This window comes from Panulirus ornatus, chromosome 11 (genome assembly GCF_036320965.1).
Source record: "Panulirus ornatus isolate Po-2019 chromosome 11, ASM3632096v1, whole genome shotgun sequence".
Lineage (NCBI taxonomy): Eukaryota > Metazoa > Arthropoda > Malacostraca > Decapoda > Palinuridae > Panulirus > Panulirus ornatus.
Genome location: NC_092234.1, coordinates 14,714,153 through 14,733,299, shown reverse-complemented (window position 1 = coordinate 14,733,299; position 19,147 = coordinate 14,714,153). Strand labels below are relative to the sequence as shown.

Genomic DNA, 19,147 nt, shown 5'->3' with positions numbered 1-19,147 from the left:
TTAGGTCAGTATGTGGCGCGAAGACGATTGAACGAATAGTTTGACATAGTTGTGGTGGTAAGAGGACTATATATGTACGAGAGAATCGAGGAGGGTGTGCTGTAATGGTTTGGATATATTTAGGGATGGGTTAGGAGAAGAGGACTGAGAGGTTATAGATTTCAAAAGTGGAGGGAAGAAGATGAGACCAAACTGGTAATAAAAGGTTGGAATGAAAGACGCTTTGGGTGTTCGTGGCCTGAACATACGATGGTCGTAAGGCGTGCACGGGATAGAGTGAATTGGAATGATGTGACATATAGGGAGCGACATGCTGTTAGTGGACTGCACCAGGGCGTGTGAAGCGGTCGGGCGAAGCCACAGAAAGGTCTATGCGGTTTGGTAGTGGATACATGATGGCTGGAGTGGATGTGAACGCGGGGTCATTTCTTTGTTTTGGGCGCTACTTAGCTGACATGGGAAATTACGAATAAGTATATATATATATATATATATATATATATATATATATATATATATATATATATATATATATATATATATATGTGTGTGTGTGTGTGTGTGTGTATACTAGTATAAGCTGAGAGTAATGGTGGTAAATTGGGTTCCTCTATAAAGCTTTCAAGTGTTTTCAGGAAAAATTACGAGCGCTTTTTTTTCTGGTGGTGAATAAGGATGATCATTAGTTAGACGTCACCGTAGTTTCATGGTAGTTTTCATTATGATATTAATCTTGAATGAGTCTACATAGGAACGATTTTTGGATACATTTTTTTTTAATGATATTAGCAAATGTTTTCTCGGGAAAATCGCTGTTATGTGAAGCCTTGAAATAGGAGTGTGTGGTAATGATCGTAGAAGATCTGTAGAAATGTTGAAATTTCTTTATAAGTGCTCGTAATGTTTACTTAATGCTCGGTCTGACACAGTGATGGTTATAAAGGTGCTGCGGACGACAAGAATTTCTTCAGACTAACGAGTGATTGGATCGTTGTGTACGGAAGATGAACGTCAAGGAAAGGACGTATTATCAGTTGAATGACCGATAACGTAATGCAAGGATAGACACAAACATCAGACGCTACGAGGACGGCAAGAGGCAGTCGGTGAGTGGCAGCGTGAGGTGGTAAATGTGACTTGAGGGGAAATTTGCCACTCGAGTGGGGAAAGACTTGGAGTGTGACCGAGACCATGACACCACAGCCCAGAAGAGTGAGGTCCACCGCCGCCACCAGCACCGCTGTCGGACAAGCTTCGTGATCTTGCTCGTTAGTTTATGTGTTATGGTGAGAGAACTTCATACTTGAGTTGCCTCGTCTGTTAAACACACACACACACACACACACACACACACACACACACACACACACACACATGTATATATATATATATACACCATGTCTTCACCCTATGAACACACGCCAGCTTACGCCAGGTACCCACTTCTCGACCAGCACCAAAGTGGGTTGGCAGTGAGCCGGCTGCTGGGGACTCGAACCCGGGCACGTTAGACTGGTAGGTGGCAGCACCAGCCACTGCACTACGGAGGTGGTGTGTGGGTATGTATACCCATCTTCCAGGGTAAGCCTGGGAAGGGCCACCTTAGCAAAAATGTGAGCCACTGGAAACGACTGAGAAAATGCACAGGTTTAAAGGACACGCGACTTCTAGCTTTGGGATCCTCGTTCTTGTCTTATGAAATTAATGTGTGATATAAAGATGAGGAATTGTTTTAATTAGCGCTTTATTTCTGATGCTATAACGAATAACGAGGAGGTTTGTGAGGGGAAAGAAAATGTGGGGCTGAGTAATGATAAAGTTAAATGAAATGTTAGAAAAAAAGATCGTTCATTTTGGAGCGCGCGGATGAAGTGTGCGGTGTGGTAATGGCTAATTTCCATAGATTCGGAGGTGTGTGTCCTGATGGCGCCGGGCATCATAAGGATCGAGATGTATACAAAGATGTGGACGACTTGATTGAGGGACTCGCATTTATTGTGGTGACTTTCAGATGGAATCCGACAGACACAGTTCGTGATGTTGTTTGATGTAGTTTGCAGCAGAGGACGGGACGCCGAAGATGCCCTCAGCGAACTACCTCTCCTGCCGAGGACAGACTTCGTACATCCACCTGACTCGATGCTCAGATTCTGTAGACCTTTATACCGTTTCTGATCCGAACCGCTTCAGTAGTACGATCCCACAAGGTTAGTAGTAACCGTGGCGCCGTCGACCGGATACCCAAACAAAGAGGTCTCCTCCCTCACTAGGGAAAGTAACCTGTGCACGACCACACTTTTCATCTTCGGCGCTTCCATATGGAAGCAAATTTGTTTTAGTATTCTGTACTTTGTTATTACTGCTCCCCACTTTGTCCCCTCTTCTAAATAACCCTGTCGGTGTATTGATGGTCAGATGATTAGAAGTGATGGTGCTGTTGAAATACCCACACATGCGATTCATTGTTCATACACTTAGCAACAGTTCCACAGTGGAACGAGGATGTTAGTGATAGTACACACGGGTCGCTTACACTGATACAATGACCATTGCTGAAACCAGACTGTGGTATCCAGAGGAAGTAGACGGAGAGAGAGAGAGAGAGAGAGAGAGAGAGAGAGAGAGAGAGAGAGAGAGAGAGAGAGAGAGAGAGAGAGAGAGGAATCATAATGTGGTGTACACGTGATAAACCCTTCCCCCAGTCTACACTTGTACGACCCTATGGATATGAAGGGCTGGCCTTTGATCCCTGAAGACCTTATGGTCGTGCCCGGGAGAGGAACAGACAACTTTGGGATAACTCCACTGAAAATAATGGCTGCCAACGAACATAAAAAGATGCAGCTTACCAATCTTCCCTAAGATTGTTCGACTGACTGCCTTCCTAGTAAGATCCCCACCCTTTTTGAACCGCGTCTTGGAAAGTGGTAGAAATCGCTAATGCTACACAGACTGGCTGATGATAAGTTAGGTTGTGAGGTGTACGTACGTAGGCCTGCAGGGTCGGGTGGCTGTGCCTCAAAGAGCGTGATAGATCAGTGGAGGAACTGGTCTGGTCTGTTGGGTCCCACACACGTGAAAGGGAGGCAGTATAACGTATATCACATAACGCAAGTCATGAAAGTTACGTTCGTCTCGTACGTAATTATTTGCGAGTAGTTTATACGAGTTGATGAAAACATTGGTAAACATTAATTTTTTTATCCAGTTTAAAAAAGTTATGAGAATGATATGCAATACGTAGATGTTTGGTGTTCTGCAACCTGGCCGTTGCTAAGAAGGGGACGGTACACGGAAGAAATTGACGACGAAAATAAAAGGCCAGTTTGAATTTCGACCGGTTCAGTATCATCACCACCTGGGTCATTGGCAGGTGTGGAAGCCTACGGAAGTAGCAGCGATCTCGGCTGTTGTGTTCCAGATGTAGTGCCCACGACATCCCGTTCATATTGCTTCTCACATCTTGATATTCCCAGAGGAGATCCTTTCCCCTAACATACGTCATGTGTTGTTAAGAATTGTCACTGGAGGTTGTACTCCGGTTCTGGAGGGGGAGGGGGGAGGTCTCTGTTTTTACCGTGTTGTATTTTTGTTTCCCCACTCGGAAAGAGAGAACTTGATTCGCAGGTGAGTTATGAATGTGCCCTGCGTGTGTTGGTGAGGTGAGGCGAGAACTCACAATGGGTAAGGCAGTGATGAAGGGTGGGTAAAGGGAGCGGCATGAATGGGAAGGGGGTTCGTGTGTGTGTGTGTGTGTGTGTGTGTGTGTGTGTGTGTGTGGGCGGCGGTGAATGAATGGTAGAGTAAGACTAGGCGTGGGAGGCCACAAAGGTCAGCTCTTCTGGTGGTGGGGTGACAGAGGGTGGGTTTCGAGGGACGCCAGGAAGATTGGTCGTGGGCAGGTCAGATAGCCGCGGGTGTGCACGCCCTGCGGCCATGTTAAACAGGTTGGATGGGGACCTGTGAACAGGTCATGTGGCTACAGGTGAACAGGTCAGTGGCCTCGGATGAGGTCATGGCATTGATGAGCAGGACAGGTCACCACGGATGAATAGGTCATAGTACCCTGGGTTAACAAGTCAGGTGGCCACAGGTTTGCTGGTCAGGTCAGGTGGTCGTGGGTGACTACGTTGTATGACCGTGGGTGAGCAGGTCTGGTGGCCACGGGTTCGCAGATCAGGGAGTCACGGTTGACCAAGTCATTGGCCATGGGTGAGTAAGTCAGGGGGCCACATATGAGCAGGTTAGGTGGCTGGGGGTGAGCATGTCATCTAAACACGGATGAACAGTTCAGGTGGCCACGAGTGTGCAGGCCAGGTGGGCACGGGTTGAGCAGGTCAGTTGGTCATGTTTGAGTAGGTCAGGTGGCTGTGGGTGAGTGGGTCAGGTTGTGAGCAGGTCAGAGGGGGTGGTGGGCAGGGGGTCGCGCCATCAGCTGGTGCACTGCTCCCCTCTGGCCGTTGCCGCTGGCGTCTCCCCTCCCAACCCCACTGCCAGACCCCTCATCGCCCTCTTGATAATCGATAAAGCAAGTACCTTAAACAACGCACCCTAACATCATATTTATGGACGAGGAAGTTCTAGAGTGCGAGTGTGTGGTGTAGAGGTGTGGGTGGGAATGTGTGGTAGTGAGGGAGAGAGAGGGTTGGTGGGTGGTGGTGGGGGGGTGTGGTGGCGCGCGCAGGCTGTGTGTGTGGGCCTCCTCCAGTAGCACCATGAGCCAGGCGGTCGCTGCTTCTGCCGCTGTCACACTGACGCCGCCACAGCAGCACCTCCTCCAACAGGTCGTCCTGGCCAGTGTTTGTCCCGTCGTCTGCCTCCCCTTCACCCTATACAGCCCTCACTTGCCTCGTGGCACTGCTTGGCACGCAGGGCCACTTGCCTCGCGCCCTCCACCACAGTTGTCACTGTCCTCGCGCTCACCCCTGCTCCATATTGTTCCCCGCTGCCGTGGCGGCCAGCCAGGGTGTGCCCAGGTGTAGGCACCACCGAGTTCCGGCCACCAGTCGGGCTAGAGAGACAGTCATACGTACAGGTACTCTGGGGGTCAGGACATCCCCCTCCCACCTATTACCTACGCTGGACCATATTGTTAGTGTGCCACGTTGAGCCCGCGGCCCTCACGCCCTTCCTGTACCAGACACAGATGGTGCCATGGGTGGCACCGTGCCGAAAGTCTGGTACCACCACCATCGCTGCACTCTTCTCGTGCACCGGACTCAACAGTACAGTGCGCCATATTGAAATATTGCACATGGCAGGCGTTATCATCCACCCATACGGAGGCAACAGTAGCATAGCATTTACCCCCTTGAACACGACGGTACGTTCTGCAAGCACAACGGTACGACTCTGATATGGTAGCCTGGCCTTCGACCTTACCCATAAGGGCCAGGTCAGAGGCCAATCCCTCGGGGTTATTTCGCGGTGCTTGAGGACCTTACCGTCGTTTTTGAGGGGCTAAAGTGGATAGTGTGTGTGGCTGGTGTAGCAGGATTATGTGGAGACCCGAGGAATGCGGGTAGGCGGGTGTCGGGCCGGGCCAGTGCTAGCGAGAGGGGGCGGAGTTTCTGCCATATGGATAGCTCTAGATGCGCTTCCCCTGTGACACGCTCCCTCCTTCTCCCTACACACCTCCCCTCTCGATGTGCTGTGCCCAACACATGGCACCTCACACGATCCACACACCAGAAACATCAGAATATTGCCGAGTGTTTCGAGTGTTGCTACGGGTGGCACAAACGTTGTACCTGTGTTAGAGGAGACGAGTGGGTGTGGTGTGAAGCACTTCTCAACGTTTGTCCCACTCGCCTCACTGTGAACGTTATCGTGTTTTGGAAATCCCTGTCATATGGACGTGTGGGCCTCAGTGTAGCGATAATAAAGACGCGGGAATCCCTGAGAGGGAGCCGATGTGATAACACACAGCGGCTTACCAGGGTATCACTAGTGAGAGAGCTACGCCAGTAGGGCATCGGAACCCACATTGAAAATGAGCGTGACTCCCGCCTGGACATTGATCGCCAAATACGGGGAGTAAATGTCAGGTTCAAGTGCCTCCCTCCCTCCCACCCGTGCCTCTGCCAGCTGTTGGTGTTCACAGTGCGTGTGATCATTCCTGCAGTAGAAATGTTGTAGTGTTTATTTACAGGCTTGTTGACACGCGTAAGTTGAGCAAACATGTCTGAACCATGACGAAAACGAACACAGACTAAGGACTGTGATATTTGACGATAGAAGGATACGACACGAGGATAAAGCCTTCTGCCTTAACACGATGTGGGTGAGTTCGGTGAGGGTTGCAGGAGAGAGGTCCTTACCTCGCGTAGAGTGACAGGGAATAGGCGCGTGTGTGTGTGTGGGCGTGTGTGTTTGTGACCTCGTGTGTCTGCTTGTAGTTTGCTTCAGTCGTGGTTTGTGGCCTTGTTTAACATGTGTGGAACAGTGTTGGTTTTGTGATACAGCTTGGAGACAATGAGCTGTGTTTGTCCGTGTGGATCGTAACTTCCTGTGTGGTAGATCGCATCTTAATTCACACCGAGATCCTCTTTGTGGTAGGCAGCTTCAGTTGTGGCTTTTGTTGGTGCATGATTTCATGTTATATTGCTTTGTAGTGGTGAGTGGCTGTTATCTACCGTTCATGTGCTGTCATGGAAATGTTCATGGTTATTTAGTGTTGATGTTGGATACTGTAATGCACAGCTTTGATGTTTAGTATAGTAAGATTTTATTGTGTGTGGTACTTATTTTTTTGTACAGCTTTTATATATATATATATATATATATATATATATATGATGTGTTAGACATGTGTTTCTGTGACATTTATAAATATATCTATTTATTTAGTCCTGTGTTGGGTTTGTGTCTAGTCCACACCAGTTTCTTAACCTCTTGAGCACGACGGCACGACCCTTGAGTATGGCCTGAGCATCGTGCCCTGGGGTCGTACCGTTGTGCCTCAGACGCAAAGCCTCTTGCATGATAATGCACCGCACATCCACAAGAGCAGTGCCCTCTTCTTGCCACATCTTGGGGGGCCCTATTGACACTCCAAAGTATCTTTCATTTCCAGTCCCATACCCGAAACTTTCAGTGCAGATTGTAGACTGTAAAATGAGGTATGGTTGATATCTTTCAAGACATATGCCTCTGTAGATATTGTACTATTATTTCTTTTCAGAAATGAAGTTCTCCTTACCAGGAAAACGTACTAAAACAGCTTTAACTCGCACGGTATTTTTATCAGTAGTTTTCATTCCCTCCAGGTTCTTGGGTAACTGCGTTAGTTTTCCCCAGTTTGAGAGGCCGCGTTTTGTTCTCCTACAGGGAAAGAGCCGGGCGTAATTGAGATCTCGGCCATCGAATATATATTTGAATTTTTTCTCTGTGTTGAGACTGCACGGGAAATGAATGCTCTAGTCAGTACCATCACATTACGGCATATATATATATATATATATATATATATATATATATATATATATATATATATATGTTTATTATACTTTGTCGCTGTCTCCCGCGTTAGCGAGGTAGCGCAAGGAAACACGAAAGAATGGCCCAACTCACCAACATACACATGTATATACATACACGTCCACACACGCACATATACATTCCTATACATTTCAGTGTATACATATATATATATATATATATATATATATATATATATATATACATATACATATGTACATGATTCATACTTGCTGCCTTTATATATATATATATATATATATATATATATATATATATATATATATATATATATGCTATATATATATATATATATATCTTAAGCCAGGTGTCCAGCTTATCGAACAGCCTCAAAGGAAGGAAGGATGAACAGCTGGGTGAACGGCGGGCCGACTGCCTTGCTCAGGACTCGAAACAAAGTGTCTTTTGTATTGTAAATTTGCGAGTCGTGTAGAGCATCAGACCCTCCCTGTGGACCAGGTATTTGTCTCTTGGCTTTGGTTGTAGCTTAGAGCTTTGTTGTGCGGCTCGATTGAGGAATCAGGCACAAAATTTATATATATATATATATATATATATATATATATATATATATATATATATATATATATATATATATATATATATATATATGTTCCTATGAGTCCACGGGGAAAATGAAACACGAAAAGTTCCCAAGTGCACTTTCGTGTAATAATCACATCATCAGGGGAGACACAAGAGAGAAATATAAGTCAGTTGATATACATCGAAGAGACGAAGCTAGGACGCCATTTGGTAAACATATGATTGTCCAATCATAGGAATATCTTGATCAAGCGCAAAATTGTGATCCTTTCCAATATATATATATATATATATATATATATATATATATATATATATATATCCCTGGGGATAGGGGATTAAGAATACTTCCCACGTATTCCCTGCGTGTCGTAGAAGGCGACTAAAAGGGGAGGGAGCGGGGGGCTGGAAATCCTCTCCTCTCTTTTTTTTTTTTTTTTTTATTTTTCCAAAAGAAGGAACAGAGGGGGCCAGGTGAAGATATTCCAAAAAAGGCCCAGTCCTCTTCTTAACGCTACCTCGCTAACGCGGGAAATGGCGAATAGTTTAAAAGAATATATATATATATATATATATATATATATATATATATATATATATATATATATATATATATACAGCGCTGGTGGCTGATTCATGTGAGAAACTGCAGAAGCTGGTGACTGAGTTTGGAAAAGTGTGTGGAAGAAGAAAGTTAAGAGTAAATGTGAATAAGAGCAAGGTTATTAGGTACAGTTGGGTTGAGGGTCAAGTCAATTGGGAGGTGAGTTTGAATGGAGAAAAACTGGAGGAAGTGAAGTGTTTTAGATATCTGGGAGTGGATCTGGCAGCGGATGGAACCATGGAAGCGGAAGTGGATCATAGGGTGGGGGAGGGGGCGAAAATCCTGGGGGCCTTGAAGAATGTGTGGAAGTCGAGAACATTATCTCGGAAAGCAAAAATGGGTATGTTTGAAGGAATAGTGGTTCCAACAATGTTGTATGGTTGCGAGGCGTGGGCTATGGATAGAGTTGTGCGCAGGAGGATGGATGTGCTGGAAATGAGATGTTTGAGGACAATGTGTGGTGTGAGGTGGTTTGATCGAGTGAGTAACGTAAGGGTAAGAGAGATGTGTGGAAATAAAAAGAGCGTGGTTGAGAGAGCAGAAGAGGGTGTTTTGAAGTGGTTTGGGCACATGGAGAGGATGAGTGAGGAAAGATTGACCAAGAGGATATATGTGTCGGAGGTGGAGGGAACAAGGAGAAGAGGGAGACCAAATTGGAGGTGGAAAGATGGAGTGAAAAAGATTTTGTGTGATCGGGGCCTGAACATGCAGGAGGGTGAAAGGAGGGCAAGGAATAGAGTGAATTGGAGCGATGTGGTATACCGGGGTTGACGTGCTGTCAGTGGATTGAAGCAGGGCATGTGAAGCGTCTGGGGTAAACCATGGAAAGCTGTGTAGGTATGTATATTTGCGTGTGTGGACGTATGTATATACATGTGTATGGGGGGGGGGGGTTGGGCCATTTCTTTCGTCTGTTTCCTTGCGCTACCTTGCAAACGCGGGAGACAGCGACAAAGTATAATAATAAAAAAAAATAATATATATATATATATATATATATATATATATATATATATATATATATATATATATATATATATATATATATATGTGAGTCCACGGGGAAAATGAAACACCATAAGTTCCCAAGTGCACTTTCGTGCAATAATCACATTATCAAGGGAGATACAAGAAAGAAATATAAATCATTTGATATACAACGAAGAGACGTAGCTAGGACCCCACTTGTTTACCAGATGGCGTCCTAGCTACGTCTCTTCGTTGTATATCAAATGACTTATATTTCTTTCTTGTATCTCCCCTGATGATGTAATTATTACACGAAAGTGCACTTGGGATCTTACCGCGTTTCATTTTCCCCGTGGACTCATAGAAATATACTTGATCGCGCAAAATTGTGATTCTTTCCAATATATATATATATATATATATATATATATATATATATATATATATATATATATATATATATATATATTATAATAAATCCTTGGGATAGGAGAGAAAGAATACGTCCCACGTATTCCCTGTGCGTCGTAGAATGCGGCTAAAAGCGGTGGGAGTGGGAGGCTGGAAATCTTCCTCTCTAGTTTTACATTTCCAGTAGAAGGAACACGGAAGGGGGACAAGTGAGGAGTCTTCTCTCTAAGGCTTTGTTACCTGTTCTTGAACGCTACCTCTCTAGCGCGGGAAATGGCGAATGTATGAAGGGGGGAATATATATATATATATATATATATATATATATATATATATATATATATATATATATATATATATATATATACTTTTTTGGTCAAGTGAAGCTCTTTTACAGCTTAGTTCACCAGAGCTGTGTTACTTAGTGGCTTGGGTTTATCTTTAAAAAGCTGTAGGAGTGGAGTGGAATTTTTTGTTCATAGACAAAGTGATTTTTTGTGGGAGCCACGTGTCAACAAAACTTTTTTTAAACTTTTTTTTTCCACCTTATTGACTTTGTTGTGTGTGACATATAAAGTTGGTCGTGAAGCTGTTTCTCGACTGGGTTTATCTTTTTACTATAGTTTATCAACAAGAGGTTGGGTTGAATTCAGTTTGTGTCCTTGATATTGCGTCGCTTTGATAGCCTTAGCAGCAGTGTTTGTCTTTCATAGACTTCTTTGTCAAGTGGGATGTGTATTTATTATTTTTTTTTTCATTTACTTGTGGTTGTGTATATGTAAAAGTGACAGAGAACATGGAAGCTGTGGATATGGTGATAATGTCTCTCCTGTGATAAGGGGGGGAAAAATGTTCCCTCTGGGGTATTGATTGCCACTGTGTTGATACCCGTTCCCTCTGGGGTATAGATTGCCACTGTGTTGATACCCGTTCCCTCTGGGGTATAGATTGCCACTGTGTTGATACCCGTTCCCTTTGGGGTATTGATTGCCACTTTGTTGATACCCGTTCCCTCTGGGGTATAGATTGCCACTGTGTTGATACCCGTTCCCTTTGGGGTATTGATTGCCACTGTGTTGATACTCGTTCCCTCTGGGGTATAGATTGCCACTGTGTTGATACCCGTTCCCTTTGGGGTATTGATTGCCACTTTGTTGATACTCGTTCCCTCTGGGGTATAGATTGCCACTGTGTTGATACCCGTTCCCTTTGGGGTATTGATTGCCACTGTGTTGATACCTCCACACCGGGAGTGTGTGGCTCCTCTTCGTCCTGGGAGAGTACCCTGCACCACACACCCCACCGCGAGTGTGATCTCCCTCTCCAGGAAGCTGGAAGCATGTATTGTGATGCATGTGTGTCTGGCTCGTACATAACATCCCGCATAACAATCAGGCTCGTGTAAGATGATCAGAGACTTTTCATCAATGTTGAAGACTGTTAACCTCATCTGATTCAGTTTACCATTGTGTACCCATATACTACATCAGTTTTTGTGTGTGTGTGTGTGTGTGTGTGTGTGTGTGTGTGTGTGTGTGTGTGTGTGTGTGTAGATGCGTGATTACTCCTCATTTTGTCAGTCAATCCCGAAAGGAGAAGATGAAGGAGATAGGTTGGGAGATAGGTTGGCTGTGAGCATAATGGTCGATCCGGGACTTGAACCTGGGCCTGATAGATTGGTAGGTCGCAGACCATAATCACCTAGAGGCTGTGTGTGTGTGTGTGTGTGTAATGTTTGTACAGCACATGGAGGAGGTTTGACACTCGTTGGGCCCCATCTCATGAACATTATGTAATACATTTATTTAGTGTATGTATGATGTCTTTATTGACAGTTTCCAAAACCCTCTTATTCATCTACCTCTCTAATACCATAAAAGTACTTCTTTACATTTTTTTTTCAAGTTTTTTGCTTCATGTTATGATTCTCTGGCTCCTGTATGTATACATCCCTTAAAGAACTGTTCTTTGTCCACGTCGTCATGTTTAAAGTTGGGATCAGGTGGGCAAATTGAAAGCTTCTAATGTAACCCCTTTCTCTTCGTCCTGGTACCTTCTTTGTGAAACCTCCTGTGTACACTTTCTCAGCTCTTTGTGCTTCTTTAGGAGAGGGGGGTAACCTAACTTGAGAAGCTTATTCTAGTTTTTGTCCGAGGGAGGAAATGAGCAGCTTGTTAGATAGGTCGTAATTCATATTCTGGAAGCTATTATGATATCAGCCAGCAGATGGTTCTTCTCCCGTACACACACACACACACACACACACACACACACACACACACACACACACACACACACACACACACAGACACACACACATTCTGTCGACCAGCCCCAAAGGGAGGATGAACAGTTGGGTGGACTGTGGACCTGTTGCCGCGGTTAGGATTCAGTCCTCTGAGGATTTGATCCCAGGAGGCCCATGCATACGTGGCTGTCAGTAATGCTAACCGCTACAACACAGTGTGTGTGTGTGTGTGTGTGTGTGTGTGTGTGTGTGTGTGTGTGTGTTTTAGCCTAAGTCATATCTAATTTATCAAGTAATCGCAAGGGGAGGGTGAATCTCTTCCCCTTCCCCTTGCATTCTCTTTCCCCTCCCCTTCCTTCGCTTTCCCATCCTTACCTTTCTGTTCAACTTTCTCTTACCCCCCCCCCCCACCTAGCTTTTGCCTCCCCCTATCCACCTTTCTCTTACCCTTTCCCTCCTTTCTCGTACCCCTCCCCACCTTCCTTTCACCCCTCGTCGACTCTCTCTCTCTCTCTCTCTCTCTCTCTCTCTCTCTCTCTCTCTCTCTCTCTCTCTCTCTCTCTCTCTCCCCATTCCCGTTACCTTCTCCCCTCCACACTCTTACCCGCCGTGTAGAAGCACCCCCCCCCCCCCCCCACTCTGGGAGAGGGAGAGCAACAATCGCCCTCTCAAACGGGAGACTTGACTTTGAAGACCATATTGAGAAGCTATCGCGATCGAGCCGAGTAATGAGCGGTATGATAATGAGAACTGTCACTGCCAGAGACGGAAAGCCATTGACGATGTGTTCGTTCCAGTTTTGAGACGGAAAGCCATTGACGATGTCCACTTTTTACATAAGGGGTAGAATTGGCTTCGCCTGTGTCGCGTAGGGTCACCATCCAACGAAGTAAACTGATATAAACAAGTTAGGGAGAATTAAGAAGCCCCTCACGAGCAGGGCATGTGTGTGGGGACGGAGCGTATGAACTGTCATGAGACGTTGAGGCAGGCGGGTTCGAAATTTCCAGGCCGTAAAGACGAGAGAGAGAGAGACCCATGAAAAACGTGACGCATGGCAGCGCAGGGAAGGGATGAAGGACAATATCACGAGCTGAAAAGTTTCTTTACGAGGAGGAAATGGGTCAGGTGTGTCAGAATGCCGTAGAATGTGTGCCGAGAGAGAGAGAGAGAGAGAGAGAGAGAGAGAGAGAGAGAGAGAGAGAGAGAGAGAGAGAGAGAGAGAGAGAGAACATGGGAACAACTGCGGATCATTTAAAAGATAACTTTCACGTATGGTGGAAGATAAGCCAGAGAGGAACCCGGAATTGTTAGTGATGTACATCAGTGTCGCGGCGGAGTATTATTGTCTCGGCGGTGAACGCTACGCTGTTGGTACTTGCCAGATAACCTCTGCTTTTCTCTTGTTCCCTCCCATGCTGGCGCGTCCCCTGCCTTCCTCTCTGTCACCCTCCCTCCCTCCCTCCCTCACTTGTGTTCTCCTGTGCTGTTTCGTCTCTCCCTCTTACATTATCTTTTTCCCCCCCTCTTCCCCTTTCTATTCTAGTTTTCCCTCCCCACCATCCGTTTATCCTCCCACCATTCTTCAATTTTTCCCCTCCCCATTCTTCTTCCCTCCCACTGTTCTTATCCCCTCCCCATTCTTTTCCCATTTCCACCATTCTTCTCCCCTCCCCACCATTTTTCTTCCCCTTCTCTGCATATTTCTCCCCCCTACCCCCTCCCCTCTCCTCGCCTTTGTTCCTCGCCTCACATCTCTTCCCCTCCTGTGCTTGCTCTTCCCCTCCATACCTTTCCCTCTCCCATTCTCACGTTTTCATTCCTTTCCCATATTTTTCTTCCCCTTCCCGCCATTCTCTTTCCCCGTTCCGGTTTTTTCTTCCTCCTTCCATCCTTTCTCTTATTCATATCTTCGCTACCCACCAATTCGTTCCGTCTATTCTTTGTTTTGTTAATTAAACGATTATATATATATATATATATATATATATATATATATATATATATATATTTTTTTTTTTTTTTTTTTTTTTTTTTTTTTTTTTTTCATACTATTCGCCATTCCCCGCATTAGCGAGGTAGCGTTAAGAACAGAGGACTGGGCCTTTGTGGAATATCCTCACCTGACCCCCCTCTGTTCCTTCTTTTGGAAAATTAAAAAAAAAAACGAGAGGGGAGGATTTCCAGCCTCCCGCTCCCTCCCCTTTTAGTCGCCTTCTACGACACGCAGGGAATACGTGGGAAATATTCTTAATCCCCTATCCCCTGGGATAATATATATATATATATATATATATATATATATATATATATATATATATATATATATATATATATATATATATGATTTATTATACTTTGTCGCTGTCTCCCGCGTTAGCGAGGTAGCGCTAGGAAACATGAAATTATGGCCCAACCCACCCACATATACATGTAAATACATACACGTCCAGACACGCACATATACATTTCAACGTATACATATATATATACATACACAGACATATACATATGCACATATGTACATAATTCATACATGCTGCCTTTATTAATTCCCGTCGCCACCCCGCCACATATGAAATGATACCACCCGGCACGAGCGCGAGGTAGCGCTAGAAAAAGACAACGAAGGCCACATAAGTTCACACTCAGTCTCTGTCTGTCTTGTATAATGCACCGAAAACACACACACACACACACACACACATATATATATATATATATATATATATATATATATATATATATATATATATATATATATATATATATGTATGTATATAACCACAAGCGAAAGGAAATACGATAAGTTCCCAAGTGCACTTTCGTGTAATAATCACATCATCAGGAGAGATACAAGAATGTGATAGAAGACGTAGAAGTCAGTTGATATACGAGGAAGAGACGTAGCTAAAACGCCATTAGTAAAGTGTTGCCACCGCCGTCGGTAGTCCTTGTTTACTTGTGTTATCTTATCTACGTCTCGTCCTTTTTTATCAACTCACAGTTCTACGTCTTTCCTACGTCCTCCCCTCCCATTTTTACTTTTCCAAAAGAAGGAACAGAAAAGACATTACTCTTCTGAGCGCTCCCTCGCTAACGCGGCAAATAGTGAATTTGTATGACTATATATATATATATATATATATATATATATATATATATATATATATATATATATATATATGTATGTATATATATACACAATATACATATTCGCCATTTCCCGCGTTAGCGAGTTACGCCAAGAACAAAGGACTGAGCCTTAGAGAGAATATCCTCACTTGGCCCCCTTCTCTGTTCCTTCTTTTGGAAAATTGAAAAGCGGGAGGGGAGGATTTCCAGCCCTCCGCTCCCTCTTAACATCGTCACTGGAGTCCATTACTTCCCCGCTCCTGACTGGAGAGCAGCCTCGAAGCTGCAGGAGCCCTGTGAAGGGGAACTAGGGGCTTTATGATAAACTTTGTCGACTGTTAGACCGTGGCGTCAATAGCAAGGCATAGAACCTTGTTCCCTGTTTGAACTAATGAATGTTAATGATCGCTCTGTGTGCGCCACGTTTTCCAAAGTGGCGTTAAAGTTGAGGATTTGGGTTGGACATCTTAGGAAGGTGGGGGCATGTATCTTTTTAATGGCAACCAGCTGTCAGGGGTCATTAGGCTAGACTGTGTACCATACATTAAACTTACTGGAGGGACAAGGCTATAGTCATGGTATAGGGTGTGTAGGACGGGTGTGTGTGTGGTGGTGGTGGTGGCTGGAAGTGATACGAGTGGCAGGGTGAGGTGGCTGGAGTGTGGCTTGCTTTAGGTCTTGGCAGCAGCAGCAGAGTTGGGAGTGTATCGGGTGGGGGGGTGGGGTTGGATGGGGGTAAGGTGCGTGGGTTTGGAGGGGTTCTTGGCAGCTGAGGGATCATGGTGTGTGTCACATCATCAACTGCGGTCCACCTGGCTGGCTCACGTGCTTGGGCGTGTCTTCTGTAAGGAGGTTGAGGTGCTTCCTCTCTCTCTCTCTCTCTCTCTCTCTCTCTCTCTCTCTCTCTCTCTCTCTCTCTCTCTCTGTCATGGAGGATTGCGTGTGGGTCTGGAGGGTTTTAGAGCACACGGTTGATATTGGTCATCCGTGGCGTGGGCCAGTACGATCGGCAAAGAATTGCCGGTCAGATGCCCCGCAACGGGAATGTTGTGGCTTATTTTTTTTCACAAGAAAAGAAACGGCTGTGTAATGAATTTGTCCTCCGAAAAAAAAAAATAAGCTGCTATCTAGTAAGGTAATTAAAAGTCATTTGACACAGATAACGCATAGCTTTGTATGTTGCAAGTGTTCACGTAACCATTGTGATTGCCGACAAAGATTGTAATATTTGAATGAGCTGCATAAGAATCTGAATAATGAACTCGTTGGTATTTATATAAGATATTATTCACACTCACCACACTGCAGACTGGAACACTGTCCGTCACAGTGCGCGTGACGTAACGTCTTTGGCCGTGTTAAACATGGAGGAGGAGGAGGTGTCATGCGAGTATACTAGATCCCTAACATACCGGGATAGTGTGGTTCCCTTATGTAAAAGGTAGACGTCAGCCGAGCTAGCTCGGGAGTCCCTTACATGCATGGTAGATGTCACCCGAGTCAGGGTTCCCTCACATTACGTAGAGTGTCGGCAGCAGGCGTCTGTCGTGCGTGGGTGCCTTCCATACACAAGACTCGCACACATGACCCGACTTCTGAAGAACACTGCAGAGAATCTGGTGAATCTGCGGTGATGATGATGACAGGTTGGCTCTTGAGAACTCTCAAAACGAGGGCAGCAAGCCCTCTGGTGACGCAAATTAAAGCACTTATTTCTCTCCCCCCCAACGGGATTACTGGTGCATGTTTCTGTGGTGACATCACCTCTCTAATTAAAGGCCATGTTTCTCCCCCCCCTCTCTCTCAGATGGGTGTGTGCAAACACCACCAGTTTGATCATGAAAAAAAGTTTCACCGGATCCGGAAAAAAATTGCAGAGCTGAAAGAGGAAAAAAAGAAGGCAAAACTTCCAGAGGTCCTTCACCGGCCACTTTGATTGAATTTGAACTTTTTTTTTTATGTTTGGCATGGGCTGGCAAGCGTCGTACCTTCACGCGGGTAGCATGTAGACCCCCGAAAGAAATCTTGACATAGAAAAGATTCAGATTTTTCAGATTTCAAATTTTTATTCTCAAGTGGGGGAAAAAGGAGCCCTTCCATTAGGAAAATTCCGGGAGAGGAGCGAGCCTTCATACAGAGATGGAACCTGGATGGAACGGCAGACAGGTTATGCAAATGACTTGGGCAGAAAGAAGGTCGAGAGATAGGAAACATCATGGGAAATGGTGTAAATATCAGGAGCCCTCGTCTGTCTGTGCTCACCCTGCTACAGTCAGTGGGAGCAATTACCCTGAGGATATGTTCATAAAGATAATAACTTCCTCGTACCAGACCAGCCAAGTTACATTGCTCGTAATAACGAGTCCTGCAGAAACAAACAACCTGGTAAACCAGGCCCCTCAGCAGGGAAGCATCGTTTGCCATCAGGATCAGCTAAGATTTACCGTCATTGTAGATTATGACAACATGTCAAGGTTATATACGTCTTTGGGGTGGCTATTAACTGAAACAGATTGGTGCACTTACAGTCACCACCCGGGACACTTTGCACTGGATGGATATGGATGGAAGGTAAGAGTGCGTGTGTGGGTAAAATATTCTCCCCCCCCCAAAAAAAAAAAAAAAAAAAAAAAAAGGTTTACCCAGATTGCGTTAACGTGAAATTCTCGTGGAGATTACGGAAATGAGAGGATAAAAGTTCGCCGCCACACACATGCCGTGTGAGATCACCGTACGCGAGATAGATATCAGGATGTTGACAACTCGTTTCCTCCGACCACCGTTTGTTGGTCTCGTGGATAACTTAAAGGGAGAGAGAAAAAAAGAAGGTTTGCTAACTTAAAGAGAGAGAGAGGGAGAAAAAAGGTTTGCGTATCTTCGTTGTAGAAGAGACGGTGTGAGCCTGTTGGAGTGCAAGGAGACGATGACTTACGTGGCGGTCCTCGTTGGGGAAAGATTGTCGAGGGCTGTGGGGGACTTCGCAGGTGGACGAGGGTCGGGGTGGGATGGGCCTCAAGCCCAGGTGATTTTTTTTTTTACCCTGCCTGGGGTAGTGTTGGGGGGAGGGTGTTAAGCGGAAAGAGGCCATGGGTATAAGATTTTTTTTTCCTTCAGATTATCGTTCATTTTGTATTCGTCTCTCAACAGCAAGAGAAGGTCAGGTAACTGTTTGTTATCCTTGTGTTGCTGAGTCACTTCGAGGAGGGAAGGCATACCACATTCTGCACGCGATCTCCCTGATAGATAATAGAGCAGTTATTCATTAGCTGAGGTCTAGATACCTGAGTAATTTTGTTGATTGTCTCATCAGGTCTCGCTTTATACAAGAGGCAAAACCCGTGCGCATGCGTCTTTCCCATCACGTACGCAGGCACTTCACGCAGGCGTCTCCACATGCACAAGAACACTAAGCACGTGTGTTACGCCCGCGGCTACAGCGAGCTCCTGACGATGTGATGCCCGTCACACACCTACAGGAGAACAAGACCAGCAGCGCCAATGATATTGTGTTGTTTGTGGGCCAGCTGACCCGTCACCCTCCTAGTGCCTCACGGGTATCGTAGCGCAGCGATCGTAGGTGTGTGTGTGTGTGTGTGTAGAAGGGTGACACCCAGCATCGTTGCAGTTGGAGCGTGTCACACACCATAACGTGTCTCCAGTAACGGTTGGTCGAGGGCTTGCTCTGGCTAAGTGTTGTCCCGTTGTACTGTCACGGTCATACTCGGAGAGTAGCG

The 19,147-nt window shown here is 45.4% G+C and overlaps 1 protein-coding gene across 6 annotated transcripts in view; it reads left to right on the top strand.

Annotated features, from left to right (window-relative positions):
- Positions 1–19,147, top strand: part of Larp4B (La-related protein 4B) — a 276,157-nt gene that overhangs the window by 79,704 nt on the left and 177,306 nt on the right. Inside the window, exons 1-2 of one of the 6 annotated variants that reach the window (XM_071666635.1) lie at positions 4,768–4,784; positions 6,152–6,283. The exons of 3 other annotated variants lie outside the window; for them this stretch is intronic. In XM_071666635.1, coding sequence (XP_071522736.1) covers positions 6,278–6,283 — 6 coding nt within the window. In that variant the 5' untranslated portion in view covers positions 4,768–4,784; positions 6,152–6,277. Of the gene's footprint in view, positions 1–4,767; positions 5,036–6,103; positions 6,284–19,147 lie in introns of those variants that run through there. 2 more of the 6 variants (XM_071666633.1, XM_071666634.1) reach the window with 2 other exon arrangements.